This window comes from Ambystoma mexicanum, chromosome 1q (assembly GCF_040938575.1).
Source record: "Ambystoma mexicanum isolate Mex_15411 chromosome 1q, UKY_AmexF1_1, whole genome shotgun sequence".
Lineage (NCBI taxonomy): Eukaryota > Metazoa > Chordata > Amphibia > Caudata > Ambystomatidae > Ambystoma > Ambystoma mexicanum.
The window spans coordinates 523758723-523785512 of record NC_090922.1 but is presented as its reverse complement, the minus strand read 5'-3'; the positions used below and the strand labels follow the sequence as shown (position 1 = coordinate 523785512).

Here is a 26790-nt window from a genome sequence, read left to right as displayed (position 1 = left end):
AAAAACAAAGGGGGAATAGAACATGAAGGCAATTACATTGATAGCTGGGACATAGAGAGTGGCGGGGCAGAAAGTAAGGGACACATGTGCTTCAGAGGAAAACAAGCATTGGCAAACCCAATGCATCTGGCTTTGCAAATGTGGAGGGTAAGACTTTTTGTTCGCTGGAGGATTTTAAAAAAATATCACCTTCTGCGTTTACAACACAAGGCCCTTGGCTTTGCCAGTGCTTGTCCTAATGATCGCCATGACAGATTGGGAGCATCGTAATGATGTAGAAATAAAGTTCCCAATTGATCATGGCCATATATTTTAACTTCAAAACAGTGGCATCTGTAGACATCAGTAATTCAAATAATAATGAACATAAACAACAGCAAAAACCAGACACAATATAATGCAGCACACAACTGACAGATGCATCAATGCGCCAAGAAGCAGGGAAACAATACAATCTCTTAAAAGTAACATTCAACAGCCGTCTCCCCAGCCTAAATAGTCCCGCTCAATTCTACACAATGACTGCCACTATGACAGAGCTTTCACCGGGATACTAAGGCCCCTCTACTATGCATCCCCAAGAGCTTTGACAGAGACAAGACTCGCTCTGCAGCCAGACTTAATGAGTCAAAGCGAGAGCTATGGTGCATTAAGAGGATCTACGTGATCTGAGCGCGGCTGATTTTGCAGCGGCCCGAAGGTTTGCATGAGAAATGTACGAACCACAAAAGGTTTGTACATTGCTCATGCGCACACACGTTCAAAACCCCTACATACCCACACACACACCCGCACCCACAACACAACCATGACACACCCCCACCCACACCCCCAACATAAACATACCCTACTTACCTTCTCTTCACGCTGTGTCCCTGCGGCGCCAGTTCCCTTTCACTTCCGTGATCGGGAACTGGCTCCTTAGGGTCCTTTTCTTTTTCTTTTTTCCCCCCGCAACCCCCACTCAGTAAACTTTAAAGTATAGTGAGCAGGGTGTTGTGAGGGACACCCCCGCAACCCCTGTTTTTTTTGGGGGGGTTTGTTGCGGGGGTGTCCCCGCAACACCCCGCTCACTATACCACAGAGTATAGTGAGCAGGGTGTTGCGGGGCACAACCCCACTGCCCCCGCAGACTTTTTTTTAAAATTTATACTTACCTAAAATGCTACCACCAAAGGTTCGATCTTTTGGTGTTCAAACCTTTGGTGGTAGCATTTTTTGGACTTCTTGTACGGTCGGACCTTTTTTTTCGGTCCGATCGTGCAATTCCCATTAAGAGATGCTTTCCACAGAGATGTGACATGTAGACAGAGGTGGTGTCCAGAGATTTGACGCGGCACGATAGGCCGCATGGAGCTAGATGTGGGAAACACGTGGTGCATAGAGGGGTAGAGGAGGACATTGTGCACAGAGGTGGGACTCAGGAAGACAAGCTGCGCGGAGATAGATGGGACATACACACGGTGCGCAGAGGGTGCATATAGCTAGGACTCAGCAAGATATGCTGCATAGAGATAGATGCGACAAACGCATGGTGCACAGAGGGTGAAATGGTGCACACAGATAGGACTCAGTAAGAGATGCTGCTCATCGATAGATGGGACATACACATGGTGCACAGAGGCTTAAATGGTGCACAGAGATGGGACTCAGTAAGAGATGCTGCATGGAGATAGATGGGACATATTTACGGTGCGCAGAGGGTGAAATGGTGCACAGAGATGAGACTCAGTAAGAGACGCTGCTCAGAGATAGATGGGACATACACATGTGCACAGAGGGTAACAGAGATAGATTGGATATATACACGGTGCATAGAGGGTGACATGGTGCACAGAGATGGGACTCAGCAAGATGGAGATAGATGGGAATACACATGGTGCACAATGGGTGAAATGGTGAACAGAGTGGTGCTGGACACCGAAAGAGATGAACCACTGATAGATATTGGAGCATAGGGAGAGATAGAGTACAATATATTAGGTGGACCACATATCGAAGTATGGCACATGGAGGGAGGCCTGGGCGAGAGAATGGCAGGGCACAGCAGCAGTGCAGGAAGTTAAAAACAAAGAGAATGTTGGTAAATGGAGAGAAAGTGTGTGTGTGAGAGATAGAGGGGGGTGGCATGGGTGCAGAGAGATCGGGAAGCGAGAGGGAGAGAGAGAAGAAGCATGGGTGCAGAGAGATCGGGAAAGGAAAGAGAGAGAGAGAAGAGAGAGGAGGGTGTCATGGAGCGCAGAGAGATCAGGGAGAGAGAGTGAGAGGGGAGAGAGGGGTCTAATGGGCATAGAGAGATCGGGAAGATAGAGAGAGAGCGAGAGAGGAGGGTGGCATGGCGCTCAGGGAGATCGAAAAAACAAAGAGGGAGGGAGAGAGAGGGAGTGGTATGGGTGCAGAGAGATCGGGAAGGGAGAGAGAGAAGAAGCATGGGTGCAGAGAGGTCGGGAAAAGAAAGAGAGAGAGAGAGAAGAGAGAGGAGGGTGGCATGGAGCGCAGAGAGATCAGGGAGAGAGAGAGAGGGGGAGAGAGGGATGTGATGGGCATAGAGAGATCGGGAAGATAGAGAGAGAGCGAGAGAGAGAGGAGGGTGGCATGGCGCTCAGGGAGATCGAAAAAACAAAGAGGGAGGGAGCGAGAGGGGGTGGCATGGGTGCAGAGAGATCGGGAAGCGAGAGGGAGAGAGAGAAGAAGCATGGGTGCAGAGAGATCGGGAAAAGAAAGAGAGAGAGAGAAGAGAGAGGAGAGTGGCATGGAGCGCAGAGAGATCAGGGAGAGAGAGTGAGAGAGGGGGAGAGAGGGGTGTAATGGGCATAGAGAGATCGGGGAGATAGAGAGAGAGCGAGAGAGAGAGGAGGGTGGCATGGCGCTCAGGGAGATCGAAAAAACAAAGAGGGGGGAGAGAGAGGGGGCGGCATGGGGCGCAGAGAGATCTGGAGAAGAAAGAGAGAGATGAAGAGAAACAGAGAGAGAGAGAGAGAAACAGAGAGAGAGAGAGAGAGAGAGAGAGAGAGAGAGAGAGAGAGTTCAGATGGCGAATGAGCTGGAACGTGCACCGAGGGACTGGTCAGCCATAGAGATGTGGGGCACAGGAACTTCTGTACCTATCACATATCACATGCACACAAAAAGTGCACTACTCTTCTTGCACAAGAATCCGTAGGCAATCATGCTGGAATCAAGCTCCCATCTGCAACATACTAAACGTGTGTCACTATACACAATGTCAGACCTGTTGGCCTTGACAGATGCTACCTTCGTTTTCACCCCCAATACAATGTATTTTTCTCTTGCATCTATGTATTTTCTACCTCCCCCTCTCACTCTGTCCCTCGTCTTTCGGTTCCCCTCTCTGCCACTCGCTTTCTCTCACACTGTTGCTTCCGGCCCGTGCCTCTGCCTCTCCTGGTCATTCCCTGTGTGCATCTTGTGCTGCCACTCCACGTTTTATTTATGAGTGTGTTAGTAATCCCATCTTCATCTCTTGATGTATTATCCCCATCTTTACCTGGGTTTCTGCCTGGATGCCTCTCATTCTGTGCCACGGTCCTTCCATCTCTCTCCTCTTTCCCCCATGCCACGCTCTCTCTTCAGGTATACCTTTCTAGAAGCGTGTCTCTCTGAATGCTCGGTAGTTACTATTCTTGCTCTCTGTCCCCCGTTGTTTCCCTTTCGCCCCTATTTTGTATTCTCTAGTTTTATATATCTTAATCATTTCGCATGTTTTTGCTTCTTTAAACCTCAATTCTGCTCCCCTTCCTTTTCTCTCTTTCACTATTTTGTTCGTGCCATCCTTCTCCGTCCCTGCATGTTCTTAGCTGCCTGGATCCTTCCTTTCTCTCTCTCTCCCTCTCTCTGTCTGTCTCTATCCTCTGCATCTTCTCTGCCTGCGTGTCTACTATATGCCATATTTCTACATCGCTGCACTGCATTCCTTCCTCTTTACATGGCTGGAACAGATGTCTTGATCCAGGCTAGCCACCAGGTGGCGCAAGGAGCACAACAATGACATGTCTGCACATTTTACACTGTCCTTGCCGCACGGATCCCCACACTATGGAAGTCTCTGATTACAATCTGCGCAAGAATTCAGACGTGTATTAGGACAGATGAGAAGCCATAAACGAGCTATTTATGATTAATTGGCAAAGACCGGACGGCTAGCCACGCATATATAATAAAAATAGTAAATAGCTGCATGTGAGCACGTTGAAGTGCTGGAAATGGAAAACAATCTACTGGTGGAACCCTCTCATTCTTGGAGCGCGAAGCCGTGCGGAGGAGGGGCGGGGCTATGGGTCATAGCCCCAATCCAGTATCTCTTCATATAACCCAATCCTGGCGGTTTTCAGTAAAGCGAAAAGTTTTATGGGCAAATAAGAATGACCACAATTTAAAATTGTATTTGTACTTTGTAAGACATATATGCCAGTCTGGACAGCTGCCATTGTGAGCCCTTGGCTGTTTCTGTGTTCAGTTTCACTTGCTGAGTCTATGACAGTGTCTGATTGTTGACAGGGTTGTCATTTAGGGGTCGCCAGAGGTCGCATTGCTACCCCTGTGGTCTCCCTTGCTACCCCCCCAAAACTTTTTTAAAAAAAACTTTCTTAATTTCTCATTTAAATTGAGGCTCTTGGGATGTGGCCAGCAGCATGTGGCTCTTTGTTTCTGGAGTGGCTGCTTTTCTGGTAGCTATAGCCGGTAAAATAGGTCAGTGGGTAGGGTGCTTGCTGCTGCAATGTGTGTGTGATCTGCAGATTTGACTCCGGGCAATGTCAACTCAGCTTTTCTTCCTGTTGAGGTTGATAAATGAGTACCTACACAGGTTGGGTGATATTGGTTGTATATTTGTTCTGTATGAAGCGCTTAAGCGTAAGATGATAACACATTATTATCGTTTGGCCTTGGACGTCTGCTTGCATTCACACTAGTTTGGTAATATGGGCCTATATGCACTGATGTTCACGATACACATGGTGATCCATTCTTGTATACAATGTATATCACTTTACAGGGATACTGTAACCATATTTTTCATAGTGTACTTAGAATCAATGCTATGTTATGCCACTTCCTGTGTTGTCAAGGTGTGAAAGGTAGTGTTCCATCGCTTCCCGTGAGGTCACTTTGGGGTGGGGTCAGATGACATCACTTCCTGTGATGTCATCAGAGGTCAAAGGTCATGTGATGTCTCTTCCGCTACCCCTAGCATTTTGGTGAAATGACATCCCTGATTGTTGAAATGATAACTCTGCTTGAGGACAGATCTCGCAGCGTGGGCGGCACAGCACGTCTGTGTGCTAGAGAAGACCTGTGAGTGTCGTGTGCCAGCCTCTGGGTCTGGAAACGGCGCAGCGCTCCGGCAAGACTTGTCTTTTGCAGGAGCACCACCCTTGTTCCAGCCCATTTCCCTTGCTGTGTGATTGTCTTTGCCACTTTTGGCTCCCTTCCACAGTGGCATAGGTTAAATGTGCATTAATACTGAAAGCTCTGCCCTACCATGTAGCACACAGTAAGACAAGGCAACACTACTCGTTCAAACAGGGGCAAGCAGAGGACAAGTGCAATATGTCACAGTCCTTGCGTTTTTGCCAATAGTTCCACTTACTTAGCGTCTTTGGTCTCCAAGCACCCAGAGTGCTGTTCACTCTAGAACCACGACTAGCTGAAGGTGACGCTCACGGCACCGGGTCAGCTGGCAGAAACAGAAGCGAGACAGGGGTGTTGCCTCAGCATGGGCCCCCCTCAGCGAAAGGTTCGCCGATCGTTCTGTTCTGATGACCAGGTGCCATTGCCCACAACAGAGCAGGGTCTCACAGTACTGGCTCTTATAGTGCCTGAAGAGTTACACAAAATAAAGGTCTAGTTTAAACTTAACTGCAGAAGTGGGAGGAGCCTACAATGCTTCTTTATGGGAATTTAGGGCAAACATAGCACTGAAGAGGTTAAAAAGTACAGTCAGGGCCGGCCTTAGCATCCTCCCCATCCCTCAACTGCGAACCCTGGTCACGCGGGGGGAGACACCAAACTGTTAAATAGACGCTGATCAGCTCCCTATTGTTATTAAATGCGCTCCACTCCCGAGAGCGGAGCGCATTTAATTTCAATAGGTCGCCTGCCACGCCTTCTCCCACCACCCCAGCTCAGGGTAGACCTTGAAATACTCCCCTGAACTGGCTTGTTGGGGGGCTAATGGTAGGTGGCCCAGGGCGGTCGCCCAGGCGGCCCCCCTCTAAGCCCAGCTCTGAGTACAGTTCTCTGCCAATGCTAGTTTAGGGCGAGCATATTACATCTTCTTGGGGATAATACAAGTGCCAGCCATTTCTTCTATTTTGGTAACCCCAAGAGGGAAAATGTGAAATCTCAATAAACTGATGTCCTGGTGCCATGCCAGGAGGCAATCAGGAGAGGGGCTATTGAACACAGCCATCTCATCTGAGGCACCTGTGGGGCCCTTAAGACGAGACATAAGGCTCACACCAAGGTGTCAGGCAGCCCTCCCTAGCACCGACTGAAGCAATTGGGGTTCCTTTAACTAGACCAGAGCCAGGGTTTCACCAGGGCCAGTTGCTGGGCACCCGACCATACTTACGGAATGAACATAACGTGCTGGGAAGGTAGCTCAGGGGCAGCGCGCTTGTCAGGGAAACAGCTCTGCGCAACACAGGCTCCATAACCAGTCTTGCGATAAGGGGCTGGACTCTGGGATGAATCAAGATATAGGAACTCACTAAGATTTTTTTATGCTGCTGACACCCCAGAGGCCATGGGGACTTCACAGCCCAGGGCTATTAACAAGCAGCTCCACACACAAACAGAGCGGCATAGCCACAGTGATGAAGGGAAACTCTCTCCATATGGCTACCCAGAAAACACCACAAAGAGGGAATATGTTACAGTCGCCCTATGAGTCGGACCAGTCAGTCCAACTCACTCATAATCAGGATCAACGCTCTCCGGGGCCCATGCCTGGGCTATTCCTCTGGCATTATCCCTCTCAAAAGTCTTTATAACAGCATATCCCTCTCAAAAGTCTTTATAACAGCAAGTCAGATGTCAAATGCACCCACCTTTTGCATGTGGCGGGGGTGCGTGCAGGAGGGTCCCCCAGGAATTAAGGAAATAAGGCAGTCCTGGGCCATGCGCCTGGATCCCCTGCTTCTCTCAGCCTCCGGCCATCAATTGGCTCAGTACTGCCAGGGTGACTCCGGTCAGCTCCAGTGCCCGGCATTCTCTCCTCCAATTGGACGTCTCTCCTGTCCTCCTCCCTTGATACATACTATGGACCCACCCAGCAGGGCCCTGCAAGGGGAACGACGCCACAAACCACCTCCAGACTCTGTCCTTTGAGAATGGTTACTGAGGTGATGTCACTGAATGAACAGAAGAGGAAACACTGAAGCCCCTCTCTGCCAGCAACCGCTGACCAAAAGAAACAGAAAACCAGACACATCCTACTACTAGGCCCAATGTAATCAGGGGGCTAGACATACAATACAGTGGCACCAAGCGAAGGATATATGAGTGCTTTATGCTATAAAGGCCAGGGGCCAGATTATTTAAGTTGGCCTTGGCAGCCTTTCCAAGTATCAACTGGTGGAACATGTGTTCGTTACACTGATTGGTCAGTGCAAATATTGTTGCAAACCTTTCTGTGGCAGTCCAAAACTGCCAGGCATTGATGCATTTTATTCGTGATTTAAACATTTAAGTCAAGCAAAGTTAATACGTCACCCACAATGTAAGCATGACGGTACTTTGGCAGCATAATAACGTGTTTGCAAAAACACTGCAGCCATTAGGATGAACGCACAGAGCATGCAACTATTCAGCACAAGGCAGAGGCGGATTATGCCCGTGTGATGCATCCCTTCTTATGCCACTGTCATAAAGGTGCACTCTCTCTCTCTCTCTCTTTCTCTCTCTCTCTCTCTCTCTCTCTCTCTCTCTCTCTCTCTCTTTCTCTGTCTCTCTCTCTCTGTCTCTCTCTCTCTGTCTCTCACTCTCTTTCTCTCTCTCTCTCTCTTTCTCTCTCTCTCTCTCTCTGTCTCTCTCTCTGTCTCTCTCTTTCTCTCTCTCTCTCTCTCTCTCTCTCTCTCTCTCTGTCTCTCTCTCTCTCTCTGTCCCTCTCTCTCTCTCTCTCTGTCTCTCACTCTCTCTCGCTCTCTTTTTCTCTCTCTCTCTCTCTCTGCCTCTCTCTCTCTCTCTCTCTCTCTCTCTCTCTCTCTCTCATGGGCAGAGGGGTGGGTTTTAGGGTGGTGAAATTTTTGGAATCCGACCAAGGCTTCACACATTAATCCAATGGGAGGTTCGGAGACTTTGAAAATGTGATAATTGACCACTGTAAACTTTTGCCGCTCTAATAGTTTCCCACTTTGACATTGGGCCACTATATTAGTTTACCACTGTGAGATTTGGTCAGTTTGATAATTTGCCACTGTGATACGTTGCTACTTTGCCACTGTTATATGTTGCCACTCTGAAGGTGGGCCACTGTGATATTTTGCCATTTTGATAGTTTGCGATTTTAAGATTCTGCACATTTAATAGGCTGCAATTCTAAAATGTTCACACTCGGATAGTTTGCCATTGTGATATTCACTATTTTGATAGTGTGCTACTGTAATATTTAATAACTTTAATAGTTTACCACTTTGATACCTGCCACTTTCATAATCTGCCATTGAGATGTTTTGCCACTCTGATACATTGCCACTTTGATAACATAACACTGTTCTATTTCCCAAATAAGATATTTTGACACTTTGAAAATATGACATTTAGAAAACTTCCAACTGCAATATTTTGCCTCTGCAATGTTTTGGCTCTTCGACAATTTCCCACTTTGATAATTTGCAACTGAGATATTTAATCACTTTGATATTTTGCTACTAGGATATTTCTCCACTGTGATATTTTGTCACTTTGATAATTTACTACTGTAATATTTACCACTTTGATAGTTTGCCACTGTGATATTTGCCACTTTGACATTTCACCACTGTGATATTTCATCAGTCTGATAATTTACCAGTGTAACATTCCCCACTGTGCTAGTTTGCCACTGTGCTATTTCATCACTGTGATCTTTTCCCCCTTTGATAATACACCACTGTAATACTTTTCACTTTAGTGTTTGCCCCTGTTATATCTCACACTTTAATATTTTACCACTGTCATATTTTTCCTCGTTGAAAATGTGCTACTGTGATCATTTTCCACTGGGATAATTGACACTTTAATTATTTGCCACTGTGATATTGTGCAACTGAGATAATTTACATTTTTGTTATTCTACAATTGGGATACTTCCAACATTGATACTTTGCTACTGACATATTGTGGCCACTTGGGTACTTTGATACTTTGCCACTTGGATAATTTCCCACTGGGATAATTTACCACTCTGATAATTGAACACTTTGATAACTTTGATAGCTTTCCACTGAGATACCTCTCCCCAACCCACTCAAATGTTCCCCCTCTGAGCTCCCCTATTGTCTTATGACAACTCTTTGATAAAGGCACGCTGACATTTCCAGTTTGATATTAGCCCACTGTTGGAAATCCAAAGGCACCACACGGATGGCTACAACTGGTGAACGAAAATCTCACTGCGCCCACTGATGTAATGTAATCAGCTATCTGTGACCAACTTAACCACAACGCAATCAGAAGAAAAATGAAAGGCACCCTACGCCCAACAGCACACAGGCAGCCCACTTGGATCACATGTCCCCGTAAGCCACTCACATGAAACATGACAAATTGCCTGACTCAGGGAAAGACCACTGGACAAGAACTACAGATAAAGGAGCAAGTACAGCGACGAAAGCCAAAGAACGCAACCAACTACTTCATGGAACTTCAATACTGCAGGAAACCTAATGTTGAACCTCCCCAAAGGACAGGCCCCTTTGGCGACATCTCAACCAAAATAGCTTTACGTCTTGTGATAACTACCCACCTACAAAGCCTCACAAATGGCCAACGCACGCATTCACACCCACACCAGGAGAGCAGAAGAAACCTTCAGGAATGGACTAAAAATGCCCAAAGGACAAGAAGAGGAGCACTCCACCTAAGCACACCTTTTATCACAAGGACTGGTAAGACAACATAATATTAACTCACAAATTCACATGCACCCTCGAAAGAGACATTGACCCTACATGCAACCTACTGAATCTCCTGAATTAAGACAAGAGGACACAAGGGGCAATCACCCTACTGACGTAAATGCCACTGGATAAACAAAACCCAGAAAACAAGAAGATCCACTGCAACCTTATCAACGCCCGATCAATGCGGCAACATAGCACAGAGATACACGAGCCACGAGCCCCTCAGTGAAGAGAGAAACGGCATGCATTTCCTCAAAGAAACCTGAATAAAGGATGACTTTAAAGTAGTTGCACACAAATCACTACCTTGTAACTTCAAACTCTTAAGCAAGCCAACTGGGAAGGAAAAAGAGGAGAAAACTTGCCTAAGAATCAAGGTGGCACCATCGCTAAATATCCCAGACCATGAATCACTCTTCCTCCACTGGCAGTGGACCTTCAAAAAGTCTGGCGTTCCTACTCATTTACAGGCCGCCCATGTACATCCCGACCTTTTCAGAGAAATATGCACAGAGCATAACTAGCAAAACAGTAGAACAAAAACATCTGATCATACTCAGACACTTTAACATCTGTCTAGAAGATGAGGATACTTTTCTTACAAATCACTAACCTACCAACTATCCAACGTGCACCTACAACAGAAATTGAATGAAGTGACATGTGCTGCTGGACTCACATTGGATGCAATTTTCTACAAAACAGTCTAACGACAACTACTCTTGCAGCTCATATTTTCAGAGCAGCCACTTTATTATTCCTTTTGTGATGTACGCTCCAGTTTGAGTACGCGTTGGCCACAAAATGTAGCTCCAATCGAGTAAATAAAATGTAAATCCCTCAACATAGTGGAAGTCAACACCTGCTTCCTTGTCTTCTTCTCTTACATCTTTTTGTCATACCCCACATCCATATGTACGTGGCCGGTCGTGATGGCATTCCTAAACATTCCTTGTTTCTCCTTGTCTCCTCTCCTTTGACTCTCCCAGTCTTTTCTTCATTTGAATGATCATATTCATCTGTTTCTAAGCCCTATCCCATATCTCTGCCACTCATCTATCGACCACCTTGCCCAGTTGGGCCATGTTGTGATGATCTTGATAATCTTCTTTCTTTTATTCTTCAGTCCACATTTTCTTTTGTTGTTTTGGGAGATTTTAATCTCTGTCTGTCTTCGACTCATGCAAATCTTCAATGTCTTTCAATTCGTGATTCTCATTTTCATTCCCCTCTTTCTACTCCTCCCCTCGCATACATCGGTTCTTCATTAGATGGTATTTTCACGCCTTCTCTTGCCACATCTCCTGTGTCTGCGATTGCAGTCTACCTCTCTGATCGTCATCTTCTTTCCTTCTCCATTTCTCCTGCCCCTCTTGTACCTGATTCTCCTTTGCTCATTACAACTTCACATTGTAGGCGGGATCTGCACACCTTTCATGCCCCTCTGTTTGTCTCATCGTGTACTGCTGAACTTCCTTCATATATCTCATTCGCTACTTTATCTGCCGACGAGGCTGCTATTTCCTTGTCATCCTCCCTTATTGTTTCACGGGATGCTCTTTACCCAACATCTACATTCTATCACGCTCGTAAACCCCCTCAACCCTTACTTTCCTCTCAACTTTGCGCTGTGTGATGTGCACTTCACCGCCTTGAGCGCTGTTGGTGCAGGTCCAGGTCCAAAACGGACTACTAACTCATCCTAAAGGTTTGTTCCAAACTCTTACACGTCTTCTCTCTCCTGCTACGCCTGCTCTTCTCTCTCCTGCTATGCCTGCTCTTCTCTCTCCTGCTACGCCTGCTCATTCTTGCAACTCAACTTTATCCGCATCTGGCCGTGCTTTATGTTTCTCCTCTAAGGTGACCTCTCTTCGTGCCTCCATTGAATCCTCCATTTCTACTTTTCTTATACAGACTTTTAAGCATACATCAAAATTCAATAGATTAAAAAGCCATAAAAAGCAAGTTTAGAAATCAACAAACAGTTAAAAAAACAAGATATTTTCATTAAAACTATGAGGAGAGAGTCACTTGCAGCCTTGAAATAACAATTACTCTACATTCAATTTAAACAATAGTTAGTTGATCAATAAACTTTGTTCTTGGCAACCATAGTTGATCAATAAACTTTGTTCTTGGCAACCATGACCTATGGGCAAAACGGGCAGTGGCGAAGACTACCTTCGGTTAAAGATTCTGTTTTAGGTACTGGATTGCTGCACAAGTGTCTCTTATCCCTGCCTCCTTGATAAGTGGAATCAAATATTTATGTCTGAGATACATTGAGCCTCATTAAAAAGTTTGCTGGTCCGGTAACTACGGTACCGGTAATCTTGCCGGTACCGTAGTTACCGGATCGGCAAACTACAAGGTCTTCCCGCGGGTGCCTGTCAGCCCGGCAGGTTCGACCTGCCAGGCAGAACGGCACCTGCGAGCAGACCTTCACGGTCTCGCCGGCACCGTTACCTCCCCTTTCCCATTGAGCCCTATGGGGCTGAAATGAGAATGGGGAGAAATAAATACTGGCACCCGGCAATGGGCAATTACCGGGTCCGGTGGGGCCAGAATACCCCAGGAATTGCCCATTGCCGGGTGCCGGTAAAATTCGCAAGTTCAGCGGAAGCCTGTCGCTTTTACCGGCAAGGCTACCGCTGAACTTGTGATGAGGCCCACTGTCTTTACATAAACTAACAAAAAATGTGATAGAGTCTCCTTTGCTGAACCACATATTCCATTTCAAGATTGCGTAAGGGCGGCTACCAGAAGGATACCTATTCTCAGTTGCAGGTACAAGGATTTTTCATATGCCGGCTAAATCATATCCAAATATCCCTTGTGCCCGGGCATACCACATTTGACACCAGGGCCCACATTTAACCTCAGCGCATCCACCTGTAGTTGATCACGTGCTCTTAGTCCTGCTTGTGCCTTAATAGCCAGCTTCATGTCACTAAACATATTCTGTGAGGCATCCCATGTACTAGGGCCTCCCCGGAGCTAGAGAGACTTTTTTAAATCACAAAGCCACTCAATTGATCTCCCCCCATCCAGGGTCATAAAATGGCACAAGGCCTTACGGGGCTTCTCCCACTCTGCTTGTTTCCATATTCTTATTCAAAAGAGAACTGGCCGAAGACCAGCCAGCACACCCACGGGCATAACATCTAGCTCCAGGAGGACTAGCGCAGAAGGAGAACTGTTTGGGAGGAGAGTCCGTTTTTTCAGGAACATTTGCTCACTGATAGTAAGTTTAACAATATTAGCATAACCCCGAATTTCTGCCCCATACATTGCCGCAGGGAGGGCCTGCTTTTTATAGATGTCCAGGGCAGGGGAGATTGCACTGTGTCCATGGCTACCATGAAAGCCTTAATTGACCCGCACAATGTTTCTAATGTAACAGCAGCACGGGCCACCAGAGCAACCCAACCTTCAGATTCTTGAAATCTTACTCCAAGATAATCAAAATGTTTGACTTGATCGAGCTGCACTCCATCCACCTTTAGCACAAGTTGCCTGGTTTTAGAAAAGCGCAGTTTAAAAACAAGAACCTTAGACTTTTGTATATTCAGACTCAATTGCAAATCCTTGCATTTAGTTGCAAACATTTTCTGGGCATTATCCAGGCCTTGCAGAGTTGTTACAAGAAGGACTGCATCATCCACATAAAATAATGCAGGGTACATGTCCTCTGTCATCTTAGGGCAATCCCGGCACCCTTCTATCAGTGCATCAATTATTTCTTGGAAATAAAAATTGAACGGAAGGGCTGCCAGGGCACAGCCCTATCGTACCCCTTTTGTAATCCCAAATGCTTGTGTTTCTTCACCCCCATGCCATAGCTGACAGAATCGCTATTTCTTCTTCTGGTAAGACTGTCCCACCATTGTCTCCCAATAATACTATTGCTTATTTTTCACCTGTTACGAATGATGATACCTCTCTCGTGTTAACCCGGGCTCACGCTACTGCATCTCCGCTTGACCCTAGTTCATCAGTGCTATTTCCTAAAATCTATCCTTCTCTTGTTTCTTATCTAACTCCTCTATTTAACATTTGTCTTTCAACTTCTGTTTTTCCTGCCTCTTTAAAGCATGCTTCTATTCTTCCTAACCTGAAAAAACCTTCTTCTGATCCTTCCCTTGCTTCTAACTTGTGTCCTATTTCTCTTTTGCCTTATCTCTCGAAATGACTTGAATATCTTGTCTATTCTCAAGTTTCTACTTTTATTTTGATAATTCTATTCGTCCTCATTTTTAGTCAGGGTTCCAGCCCTTCATTCCACTGAAACTGCTCTACTTTCCATTTTTAATTCTTTACTGTCAGCATGTTATTTTAAATACTCATCTTTGCTTATTTTGTTAGGTTTGTCTGTGTTTTTGACACTGTTGATCACTCTCTCTTACTTTCCTCTTTTTCCTCTTTTGGATTCTCAGGGTCTGTTCTTTCTTGGTTCCCGTCCTACTTATCACAAAGGACATTTTCGGTCTCTTGGGCTGGATCAACCTCTGATATATTTCCTCTTTTTCATGGTGTTCCCCAAGACTCGGTCCTTGGTCCATTCCTTTTTTCTCTCTATACTTCTCCTTTGTCACAATTTATTTCATCGTTTGGTCTTTCTCGCCACTTTTATGTGGACAAAACTCAACACTTCTTGCCTATCTCTTATTTTGCTCCTGAAGTTCACAATAAACTCTCTACATGTCTCCTAGCTATCAATTCCTGGATGACAGAACATTTCTTTGTATTAATTGCTGCCAAAGGTGAAGTACTCCTTTTCCCTGCAAACACTATTCCTTCTCCTCTTCCTCCCCCTCTATTTTTTTTAATTCCTCTTTGCTTTCTATTTCTTCCTTGGCTCGTAACTTGGGACTTTACTTTGATTATGACTTATCCTTCATTCATGACTCTTTATCTTCCTGCGCTGGTTGTTATCATTTGTATAACATCTGCAAAGCTTTTCCTTTCTTAACTTTTGATGCAACAAAACTCCTGATCTCCTCCTAAAAAGACATTTCTGACTTTTCTATTGTTCAGTTTCTCAAGTTGGTCTTCCTTTCTCCTGCCTTGCACCGCTAAAATACGTTTTTAATGCTTCCATTTCATCTTCTTTATCTTCTCCCCCAACGTGATTTAATTCTCTTCTCTTTCTATACTTGGCTGGTTCTCATTCCATTCTTGTCTCAAATTAACTTTTTGTGTGTAGTTTTTAAATCTCTTCAAAATCTTGCACCTACTTATCTTTCTTCACTGGTCTCATTTTATATCCCTACTTGTTCTCTTCACTATCAGTCACAATTTCTCCTGTGCATCTCATCCTCCCTGTGCTAGTTGCCACTTTCATTCTTTTACATTGTTAGCCCCCTTTCATTGGAATTCTCTTCCACTTTCTCTCTGTTCTATGTCTTCATAGTCTTTATTTTGTTCCTCACTGAAGACCTATATATTGCAAACTGATATACAAGGCTGATTGTTGTTCTATTCTTGCTTATATTTTCATGTTATTGTGGCATGTTTATGTATCTCCGTACAGCTCTTTGGATTAAAGCACTTTATAAATCTCAAATACAATACAAACAAAAAATACACATACAAAATACCATATTGGAATCCACAAAACCACACAACTCTTTCCTGAATATACAACAACTAGAACAAATACTTGATAAACTCCAAAAATTGGTCACTGGCACCCTACATGCCATAGAACAGAGGAATCTCTTCACCCACTCCCAAAGGAAATTGACCTCAAGATGCTTTAGCCCCACCTCTGAGCTTTGAAGAAAACAAACTAGAAATTAGAACAAGAATGGAGGAAACAAAATGACCAATATGATACAATTGCATACCAAAAACAGATACTTTATAAAGCAGACCCCCTAAACGCAAAGGATCTGCACTATGCCGAATGAATCATGAAAGCAAGCAATACACAGAAAGAAATGTTCAACACCATTAATGAGATAAGAATCTGGGCACCATGCAACAACGTCCCCACTCTCTTGCAGAAACTCTGTGATGACCTTGCAAACCACTTTAAAAACAAGGTTATAAAGATCCAGCAACTCATTAGCACTATTCCCAAGGCCATACACAACAATATCATCACCGACGCAACCGCAGTAGCAACCGCAGAAGATCTCAACAGAAGACTTTACTAAACTGGTGCAGGAAAGCAACAAGGCCAGCTTCCCAGTAAATTCCTGACCACCAGACATCTACAAGAACATCCACATCAAAGGAGCGCCTACACAATACTTCTGCAAGCTCATTAACGTCTCACTGGAAACGGGAACTGCACCAGATGCTTTAAACCGACCTACATTAAACCCCTTCTCAAAGATTTCACCAGAAGCACAGACAGCCCCACCAACTACCGGCCAATATCCAACATCCCTTGCATGGCCAAACTTTTAGAAGCATACGCAAATGGACACATCCTAGCACACGTGGAAACCAACCATCTAACGGACCAGACACAGGTTGGTTTCAAACATATGAGATCAGCACTACTGTCCATTTGGGGGGACCTAAAAATAAACTCAAACTCAAACTCAAACACCACCTTTGCACTGATACTCTTAGAACCTTCAGTGGCTTTTCACACAGTCCACCATTCAAAATTCATCAAACGAATAGAAGAAACAGTAGTAAGCAACACTGCGCCACAACGGATGAAATCCTTCTTGACAGAAAGAACAGAACCCCCCGGCTCCACTTTTCAGCTCACCCTCACTCATGCTCACATGTGCTGTTTCACAAGGCTCATCCCTCTCACCAGTACTCTTCAACATCCACACGGCTCTTTGCATGAAACTCATCAAACGACACTTGTTTACATGCTACAACTATGCAAATGACACTCAAATCATCTACAAAATCACCAACAGCAAAGACATGGACCAAACCCTTGTCAGTTGCCTCACACAAATCAATGCATGGATGAGCAACAACATCCTTAAACTGAAACTGGATAACATTGAAATCATGATCATTTCCAACAACCCTTCTATCCAGCGGCCCATAGCATGGCCTCTGAAATGGATATCAGACCAGAAGCCTCAGAAGACGTCACAAATCTTGGAATCCCGATGGACAATGATGTAGCACTGTAACCTCATGTTAACGCAATAGTAAAGAAATGCGTGTTCCTCCTACGATCTATCAGACTGGTATTAGCCTTTTCACTTTTGTAACCACAACACTCGCCTCATCTTGCTTGTTATGTCAAGAATATACTATGACAAAGCACCGATCTTTACATACCTGACGACCTCAACAAAAAACTACAATTAATCCAGAATGCAGTAGAAAACCTCCTTCACTCAACAAGAGAGAACACATCATGCCTGCACTAAGATCACTAAACACTGGCTACCTCCAAGAAAAGGATCAATTTCAAAACACTCTGCACTGTTCACAGAGCAATTCATGTGCAGGAAGCAGAATTCCTGCAAGGAAAACCTCTATCTACAGAGCAAACAGAACCAGAAGTTCTAGCAATGACATATACCTCTAACCAAATGTTATTCTATAAGGAAATACGGTGGATCAGTATTTTCAAACATCTCAACGACACTCTGGAACTCCCTCCCCAATGGAAAATGCACAATAGAGTAACAACTGAGCTCCAGGAAAGAAAACAAAGCTGTTTAATATGCTGAGCCAACTTGCAAGCCTTAGGCCGTGTTGAGGCGAGAACTAACAAATCTGACGCTGGGAAACTGGGCAGAAAGGGTTTCAGTTAAACAAACTACCTGCACGACTATGACTTAACCCAATGTCATGAGGGCTGCAATCGCTTTTTCTCCATGAGCCCATACTACATGCCTCAATGCATCTGCAAACATGCTACACAGAAAACAACTATATCACCTAAATACAACATATAGCCCCCTACACTGTGAAAACAAAGAAATAATATGAGGGTGGGTAGCCCAAAATGGAAATACACCAAACACAGGTTACAAAGGAATATACAATGGTCTTTATTTTATGCTAAACAGTTGCAAAAAGTCAAAGACAAATCAGATAGCTATCGGCCCTCAGTACAACACAGCGAACTCCAGCGTGGTTCGGTGTGCTCAGTGAGTGGGAATATTCATTGAAACAGTCAGGCTTTTATACAATTTTCAGCCTGCTGTCCAGCCCTACTGCGGGTTAACTATTCCATAAATACATTACTGATCTAGGGTTCATGCCAGGTTCGCTTCTAATTTGTTCGTCTATATGTATCTAGTTCATCTTTGGTTTACACATCAACAAGTCAAAATGGTAACAGTGTATTCTCTAGGTTTAACATTAAGCCTTAGGACATAGTTTATACAATGTAGTTAAACAGGCGTTCCCATTCAGTTATTCAAACGACATTGCAGTTAATATATGTACATAGATCAGTTTCGTTGACACAGGTAATCCATTACACACAGGTCAGCAAAGGACAAGGTCTCAGTTCATGACCCTAACAAGTGGCCTGCAGGCAGGTTACATATTAGCTGCACACAGGGGTCATGACGGCCGTGTTCTATTCTGAATGACATTGCCCACCATTTTAACTCACAGGGTGACTTTACAGGGAGAGAGAACCTAAAATGGCGGTTTACATTGATTCTAGAGTCAGGACCTTGTGACACGAATTTCTTCACAAGTAGCTTGTTATCAGCTTGGCGTAGGCCAATATACATATATTCATAGCAATAGAAGGCACGATATAATTTCCAGTTTGACAACACTGCACCAAAAAGCAGAACCCCATACTTCCTCCAATAACTCAAAGTCTCAACAACGCCAATGTATCCTTACGCCAAGGGACAACAAAGCATCCCATATATACGCAAACACCTGCACCTATCATCCCAGACCACCCAGAAGCAAACCACCCCACAGTGATAATTTGCTCCATACTGAAACTACCAACACCATAGCAAAACCACTCGTGCACTCTCCCTCTCCTCCCACCAACAAACTGACCTCTCTTATTTTCAGATCTGCCAGGGCGCCTGGAGACCATGCAAATGGCAGTGGTGCAATGTATAAATCCCAGTCACATAGCATGCATTCTGGCGCCCGGCCTTTACCCAAGAATATATCATGAGGGACGCTAGCACCACCGTAAATATGTGGTATTGAAGGGTACAACAATTCCCCAAAATGCGTGCCTCGCCCTGCTAGGGGGAAATGCATTTCATGTTGAGAAAAACACAGGGCATTGGCTAATGGATCTCAGGAAAGTACCAGTTCCAATTGCAGTAAACTGGGCAAAATGAGACAACTAATCCCCTGGACACTGAAAAAGCACCTCACAAACCACCAAGCGAGAGCCAAACTTCCCCAAGAAAAGATAGACACTTTACTGTCAAAAGCATATCATGAGAAACATTGAGCACATAAACAGACCACCAAGGTCATGTAATGCTACAGGCAGCTTGACAGCAGTAGCTGCACCGCGGCATATGAATGGGCGCACGGTCAGGGGTCACCGGCTGGAGATCAGAACAGGCTGGCACTGAGAGGCTTGAGCTCTGAGCAAGAGCGGATCAGTAAGCAGTCTGACCCGGGCCACGTGCAAAAGGAGATCCATTTCCCTATCCACTGTCCCAGATATGAGGAAACGCGGAAGGGAAGTGAAACAAAATGGCATTCCTTGTAGTGGGAGAGAGGAGCACGCTGTGTGTGTGTGCGTGTGTATGTGGGACGGGGTAACAGAATGGGCAGGAATGCAAGATGAACTGGAAACTAGAGAAGGGTAGGAGATGGGAACAGAAATACTAAATACATAAAAAAAATAGGACGAGGTTTGCAGGAAATGGAGAATGCGTGTGGCTCTGGTGAAGACACAAATAAGGGTACACTGATTTTTGATTGAATAACCTCTGCCTCCCTCCACCATTTTTCTCTTGTAGCTTCATCCCAGGCGGGTTGTTTTGATCTTGGCCCACCCACCTCAAGGCACGCTTCTGGAATCTTGCTTTGTTTTTTTCTGTTCTTTCATGCTTTGCTGCCCCCTCCTCCCACAACGTCTCTCCCCCTGCAGCTGTTTTATTCTAAATCATTTATGATCTGTCGATGGCGCAGAGGAAGGTGCAGGTGAGGCTTGATTGCAGGTTCTGTTACAGTTCAGAAAATACTCAAGGGAGGGGGAAAATGGCGAAACAGGAAAAAGTAAAAATGAAACACATAGCGATGTCAGCCCCCATTGGCGCTCCCCCCCACCCCCTTAATGTGTAAGGATGACATATCTTGGAAACCAAAACCTTAGCAGTCAGTGAATAATAGTCCAACACCATTTTACACTTTTTTGGAAACACAGATCACAGTTTATTGGAGCACACATACAAAAATGGAGGCAGTCCCAGCCCTAAAGCACCATGGTTCATGACCATCTATACCACAAAAAACGCCTAGCCCCCAAAATGTGGGGCTACTTCTGACTGTTCCGGTGTCCCCTTGCCACCACCATGCATGTCACAAGGCACCGGACATATGCGCCAGATTGGTGCACAGAAAGCTTCTCCCTCGGGCCACTGCACATGAAGGTGAGGAGTCTCCAGTGTCCATAGGGATCCAATGCCCGTCATCTGACTTTGGTTCGGGTACGGCCATCGGGAAACCGCCCATGGTTCAAGCCGCGGCAAACTCATCCCCGGCTAGGACTGCCCCTAACTCCGCCTGTGACAAAAAGGAACAATTAGTACAAGATAAAGCAAGCAATTTCACACAATTCCCTTCACCCACTTACACCTCGATCTCCGCTGAAAATTGAAGCCTGAAAACATTTTTCAAACCTTTTCTTCTGACACACACCCCTGTCAATGCTTAAAATGGGAACAACTATACCCCTTGCCTCAATAACCTTAAAAAACACTGTCCTCTGCACCCACTTACACCTCGATTTCCGCTAAAAAGGTAAGTAAGAATTAATACAAATTGAAACCTGCAAACCTTTTTCCACCCTTTCTCCCGACACAACCCCCACTCAATTCTTAAAATTGGAACAACTAAACCACCTGCCACAAAAACATAAAAAACACTGTAAATGTAACATTAAAACTGTTTGCAGTAAGAAATCATTTGTAACCATTGTCCTTTACCCCTATTGATACCTCGCTGTCTGGATACAAATTTGGTCAACTAATACCCCATAAAGAAAGCCAACCCTTGAAAGTGGTTACCACACTGCCACTTACAACTGCTCCTCCCTCCCACCTAATTCCTACCTCACTGTCTTTACCAACCTAGCTGCTCCTCATACCCCAGTTCCATCCATTTGTCCTCCCTAACCTGCCATTAGGTGAGGGTGGGTGGGTAATCCGATGGAGGAGGACTGCTAAAGAAGCCATTTTTGCAGTCCTCCTCTGTATATGTAGGCCGTCCCCAGGGCTAGCCGGAAATGCCGGCCCTGGGGACGACAGCCCGCACTCGTGATAGAGCAGAAGGGGGGAGGAACCTCCATAGCGGGGAGGGGGGCTGCCAGAGGGGCGCCCACACTATGTGGGACGTCCCTCGAGCAACCCCTGCAGGGGCTGGTACATCCCCTGACGAGAGGCGAGGCATGCGATGAAACAGAGGGGAAGAAAGCAAAACGAGTTAAAGAGCAAGATTAGGAAAACATAAAGAGCAAATCAAAGTGATGTCATTCAACAATAGCTACTACCCACAGCAACTATCAAAAACATGATGTACAATGGCAATCCATGCGCTTCTGATGCAACCACCAAGCCCACAGAAGCCCCTCCTTTTACTTTCTAGAGGCTATTTATACACAACACCAAACCCACAAACGCTACCAAATGTCAATGCCCTTCTAGGTAAATCACAATTCGCACTCGGGGAAGACAGTTTATCCAATGAGAAATTGTCTTTCTCGGGTGTGGATCACCCTAGTCACTGCCCGCTCTAGTGTGGCAACACATTCCAAGTTTTGTACAACTGGCCTTCCCTTCATCAGCACTGCTTTATACTGATCAACACTGCAATTGCAGTGCACTGGCAGCAAGGAAGGCAGCAGATGAAAGGTAAGTCCAAATGACTATGACCACCCACTGACACTCCACACCCTCCCTTACCCCCCTCCCCACTTTCCTTTGGGAGCAGAGCATTTATGCTCCAGTCCCCATGTTCCTTGCCAACAGCGACCACTGGCTTAAAAATAGAAAAGGGACAAAGTCCCTTTTCCTATGGCGGTAGCCATTTCTTTTTTCTCTCTCTCTCGGCGAAATGGTCTTGCGGATGGATAAGCTCATCTCCCGAAAAACCATTAAAAAAGTAAACCCATTGCACCCCGGATAAACCCTGGGCGCGAATGACTTTCAACCTTTTGTTGAGGGTCAGACATGTCCCGTGATGTCCCCCAGCCCTTGCTGAGGCCCTCGCTTTGCTCGGGCCTCCTTAGGCTCGGGCTGGGCGCCGTTAACACCCATGTCCACCCACCACCGCGGGTTGAAATGAGATAATAAATCCCCCCTTTCAGCATTTTCCACAGTGGAGGCGGCGTTACAGTCCAGACGTGGATACAAAAAAGGACTCCCCACTGAGTCGGTGTTTCCGGCGGCGTATCCTATGACCCTCGCATTGGATACCCATGATGGTGAGAGAACCTGCCCCCCGTCCCCTGCTCCCGCTTTGAACTCTTTTGAATCATCCGCACATGGGTCACCTGAAAGCCCCGCCTACTGAGGCAAGTCAATCTATTGGTGGGGCTAATCCTGCATCACACAAAAGTCATAACTCGCAACACAAATCTAAGAAGAAAAAAGCACATCCAAGTCCCGCTCCTCAGTTGCCCGTGCCAATGGATCGACCATACCTCAGACATACAGAAAGCCACAGCCTCCTCCCAAAAGCAACGCAAACAGCTGTTTTTTTCAATAGATCCGGGTTCTACTTGGATCTGCAAGTTCCTATTGCATCTCCTGCCACCTAGTCCAGAGGTGCAATGCTGTACCACTGTGCCCATGCTGCATCCCGCCGCGAAGGTGTAGGGTGTGCTTACACAAAGGCACTCACAGTAGCCTTCTATTAGTAGATTTCACACCATGCCATACTGCGGTCCACCTACTGTAAATCGTCCCCCATTGTAGCTGTTGACTAGACATATCTAACTGTGATCGCACCTTGAAACACTTGTGTAAAGGTGTGTTATAAATGCCATATCATATCATACAATATCTGAGCCCTACTCGATAATTGAAATTTAAAGAGCTCTATCCACCATGAAAATGTATACCACTCTCCTGCAGACACCTTGGAGTGGTTGGTAATACGTGAAGCCAATTAACTGACCAGTGGTTAAAAACATGTTTTAAAAGAAAAACAGTAAGAAAGAGAAGATGGGAAACGGAGGGAAGCAGAAAGGAAAAACAGACAGTGACATGAAGAAGGGTCATAAGAGGAAAGAACACAATAATTGACATAATTTAGAAACACAATGAGATGAAAAGAGAAAAGTTGAAACTAAACAAATGAAAGCAGGAGAGAGGGATGGAGAGCATCCTTAGAGGATAAGTAGAATAAATAGATTGGGTTAAACAAAGGTGGCAGCACATGAGCCAAGGGACAGCCAGAGAGTAAGAAATAGGCAGGAAGAAGCAGGAAGAGAGAGCTAAGGATTGCTGTAAGAGTCAAGCTGGGACAATTCAGACAGAGAGAAATAAACGGTGAAGCAGTCAAACACAGTAAAAAAGAGCTACAGACTAGAAAACAGAGGCATGAAAACTGTAAGACAGTACAGGAGAGGAATGAGTGTTCCACGGGGTTCTACGAAGGTTTGCCGCATTTCTCTTGGCCAAATGACAACTTCCCTGGATTTTTTGCTACGATCTGCTGCTCTTTGACTACAAACACCGAAGGCGGGGGAGCGGGGTGGAGCTCTCCTTCCACCCCCACTAATTACCTAACCTCGACTTACCATCTACCTGTTTGTGGTTAAATAAAGTGGCAAAAGAAATGCATTAAAAATGTATTCAGCAAAGTTCCATTCGTCAAAAGTGATTTATCCCAGCCAGAGAGTGGGGGATAATGGATGAGTGGTGCAATAGTCAGGCATCAGTATAGGAGAGATGTAGGATGGATAGATGACAGTTTGTGGGGTGGATGGTTGGTGGTTGGTTGGCAAGTTGCGCAAGTACTTTAATGATAGGATGGTTGTGTGGGTGCAGGTTAGGTGGGAGATTGGTAGTATGTATGAGTGGGTAACTGGTTAGTTGGGTGAGCGGGAAGATGTTTGTCTTGCTAGAAGAGTAAAAAGTAGGATAGTTGTGTGTGTGGCATGATGGTTGGAAACAGTGGTTTGTAATTGAGTGGCAGGATGACCATGAGGGTTAGCTGAGTGTTTTCTTCAGTGAGTGGCAAGACTGATTGGCTGATAGCCATGTGAAAGGCAGGAGGCTTGTGGATGGATGTGGTACGGTTTTAAATTAGTGGTGCAATGTAGGTAAGATTCATGGAGGGTGTTAGGTTGGTTTGTGGGCGGGGGATATTGTAATTGGCTTAGCATCAGGATGGTTAGTTGGGTGTTTGTTGAGGTTGTATACGGGTGGTAGAATAAGTTGTCAGGTAGCAGGATGGATAGGCAGGTGGTTGGTGAGTGCCGGGGTGAGTGACCTGATGTGTGAGGGTTATAGGATGATTGCATCGGTGTGTAGGATGCTTGTACTTAGTATCCCGGGGTTTGTGGTAGAAATATTATGCTGATAGTAGAGTAGAGGGTTGGACTTCACTGCAGTTTTCAAGATAATCAGATGGGTAGGCTGTGTTGTACACTTGTACAGTGGTATGTTAGCTGAGCTGATGTTGCGTTGGTCGAGTGCTATGATGTTTTGGTGGGTGGCATGTTAGGTGGCTGGTGGGACGCATGGATTGTTGGATTGTTTGGAAGGTTGCTGGCCGCATTGAATTTAGTCCATTCATCAATATACCACACAAGGGTGGCGTTGAAGTGCTGAGAAGGTAGGAGCACACTTTGGAGAATTGCAAACAAAATGCCAGGTGTTGGCTGATCCTCTGAGTGTAAGATGGTTGGCCAGTTTGGTGCATGGCATTCGAGTCTGCATTACTCTAGTTGCACACGTTGAACTGTAATTGGGTGCAGATTGTTTCTGACTCCTTTGCTTTTTTATCCTTCCAGGCTTAGCCCCTACGAATGGTACAACCCTCATCCCTGCCTACGAGAACGTCACAATGTGCTGGAGAACCAATACACGCTGGGCAATAGCCTCTGGTTCCCAGTGGGTGGATTTATGCAGCAGGGATCAGAGATCATGCCGCGGGCGCTCTCTACTCGCTGTGTCAGTGGAGTCTGGTAGGTGTCTGCTGCATGCCTCATTTTCAATTTTATATTAGTTGTTTATTGTTGATCTATAAGACAACTACCGCAAAATATTAGCCGCATCAGAATAAAGGTACTGCAAAAATGGTCTGATCTTCCCACAGGTGACCGTATAGAGTCTGGCAGTGTCCATTCCTACTGTAGGGGTGAATTACAAAGAATTGTAGAGTGTGTACTAAGGGCAGGCCTAGCTGTGCATACCTCCAGGGGTCAGTCCACCTCGCACATTGCAGAAGGTGACTCAATGCTGTGGCAAATGGTTAAGGGTGTGTATCGAAAAGTGGATAGTAGGACAATGATGGCAATGTCATCCCCTCACAAATCCTTAGCTCAGAAGACACGAATCTTAGCATCTTCTGGTAGGGGGAGAAGATAGTGTGGTATCATATCATGTGGTCTGGCTTGGAGGATGCCTAGAGGAAGGGACTAAGGTAACTCTGCGGTACGGGTTTGAAGATCTCCAGAGGCACATTTCCGAGAACACCTAGACGTAAGGGGTTAAGAGTCTCCATAGTGACGGTACATCACCACTCGCCGAGATGGTTCTGAAATGTGGTCCCAGGGGTGGAGCTCAGCCAGAGTGTGGGAGGAGAGGGCAGCCATACCCTCAGGGGGCATAGCACCTCAGCTCAACGGAACTGCGCAAGCGGAGTGGCACAGGGGACCTCTACCCAATCCTTCAAGGGCAGGATTAAGAATCCCCCCACTAAGCGTATGTAATGCAATGGCATAGGTGTGACTTTTACAAACAAGGCAAATAGCAAAAACAAAACCATCTGCCAATCAGTCTACCTCTGTTAAAATTCATGAAATGCACTACGTGGGTCAGTGCAGAGAACGGCTGAAACTATAAATTTAAATAGTGAGTGTTAAGAAACATTGTGAGATGAGTTGGAGCGAGAATTAGAACAAAAGTGTTCTGAAAGAAAAGGAGGAAATGAAGTGTTGGGATGGAAATGAGCATATTCCACCCTGCCAGGTGCTTTCAGGTGAGGCAAACTCCATACGAAGGGATGTAGTGTACGACGGGGAGAAAACCGCACCATAAAACACAATACAGAAGCCATGTAGCACCAAAAGTAGATGTGTAGCACTAGAAAACACGAAGAAGGGAACTCCATTTTGTAGTAAGCTAGAAAGCCCAGGCTTGCATAATCGCACTGCACCCACCAAGCTCCATGAACCCAGTTTGCTAGCAGTCTAAGCAGCCAGTTCTCAAGGAAGTTCATTTCCCCGCTTGTCCCTTCTCTGTTGCAAACATTTGGTATCCTTCCAAGGACTGCGCCTGCTAGAGCGTGGGACAAACCCCAGGCTCCACAGCATGGCCATCCATCTCCACTA

General features: G+C 45.6%; 1 protein-coding gene across 5 annotated transcripts in view; it reads left to right on the top strand.

Moving 5' to 3' along the window:
* Positions 1-26790, top strand: part of GRIK5 (glutamate ionotropic receptor kainate type subunit 5) — a 1788232-nt gene that overhangs the window by 1711067 nt on the left and 50375 nt on the right. For all 5 annotated transcript variants that reach the window (XM_069640936.1, XM_069640937.1, XM_069640938.1 and 2 more), the window contains one exon: positions 25249-25422. In XM_069640936.1, the coding sequence (XP_069497037.1) occupies positions 25249-25422 (174 nt within the window). The remainder of the gene's footprint in view (positions 1-25248; positions 25423-26790) is intronic.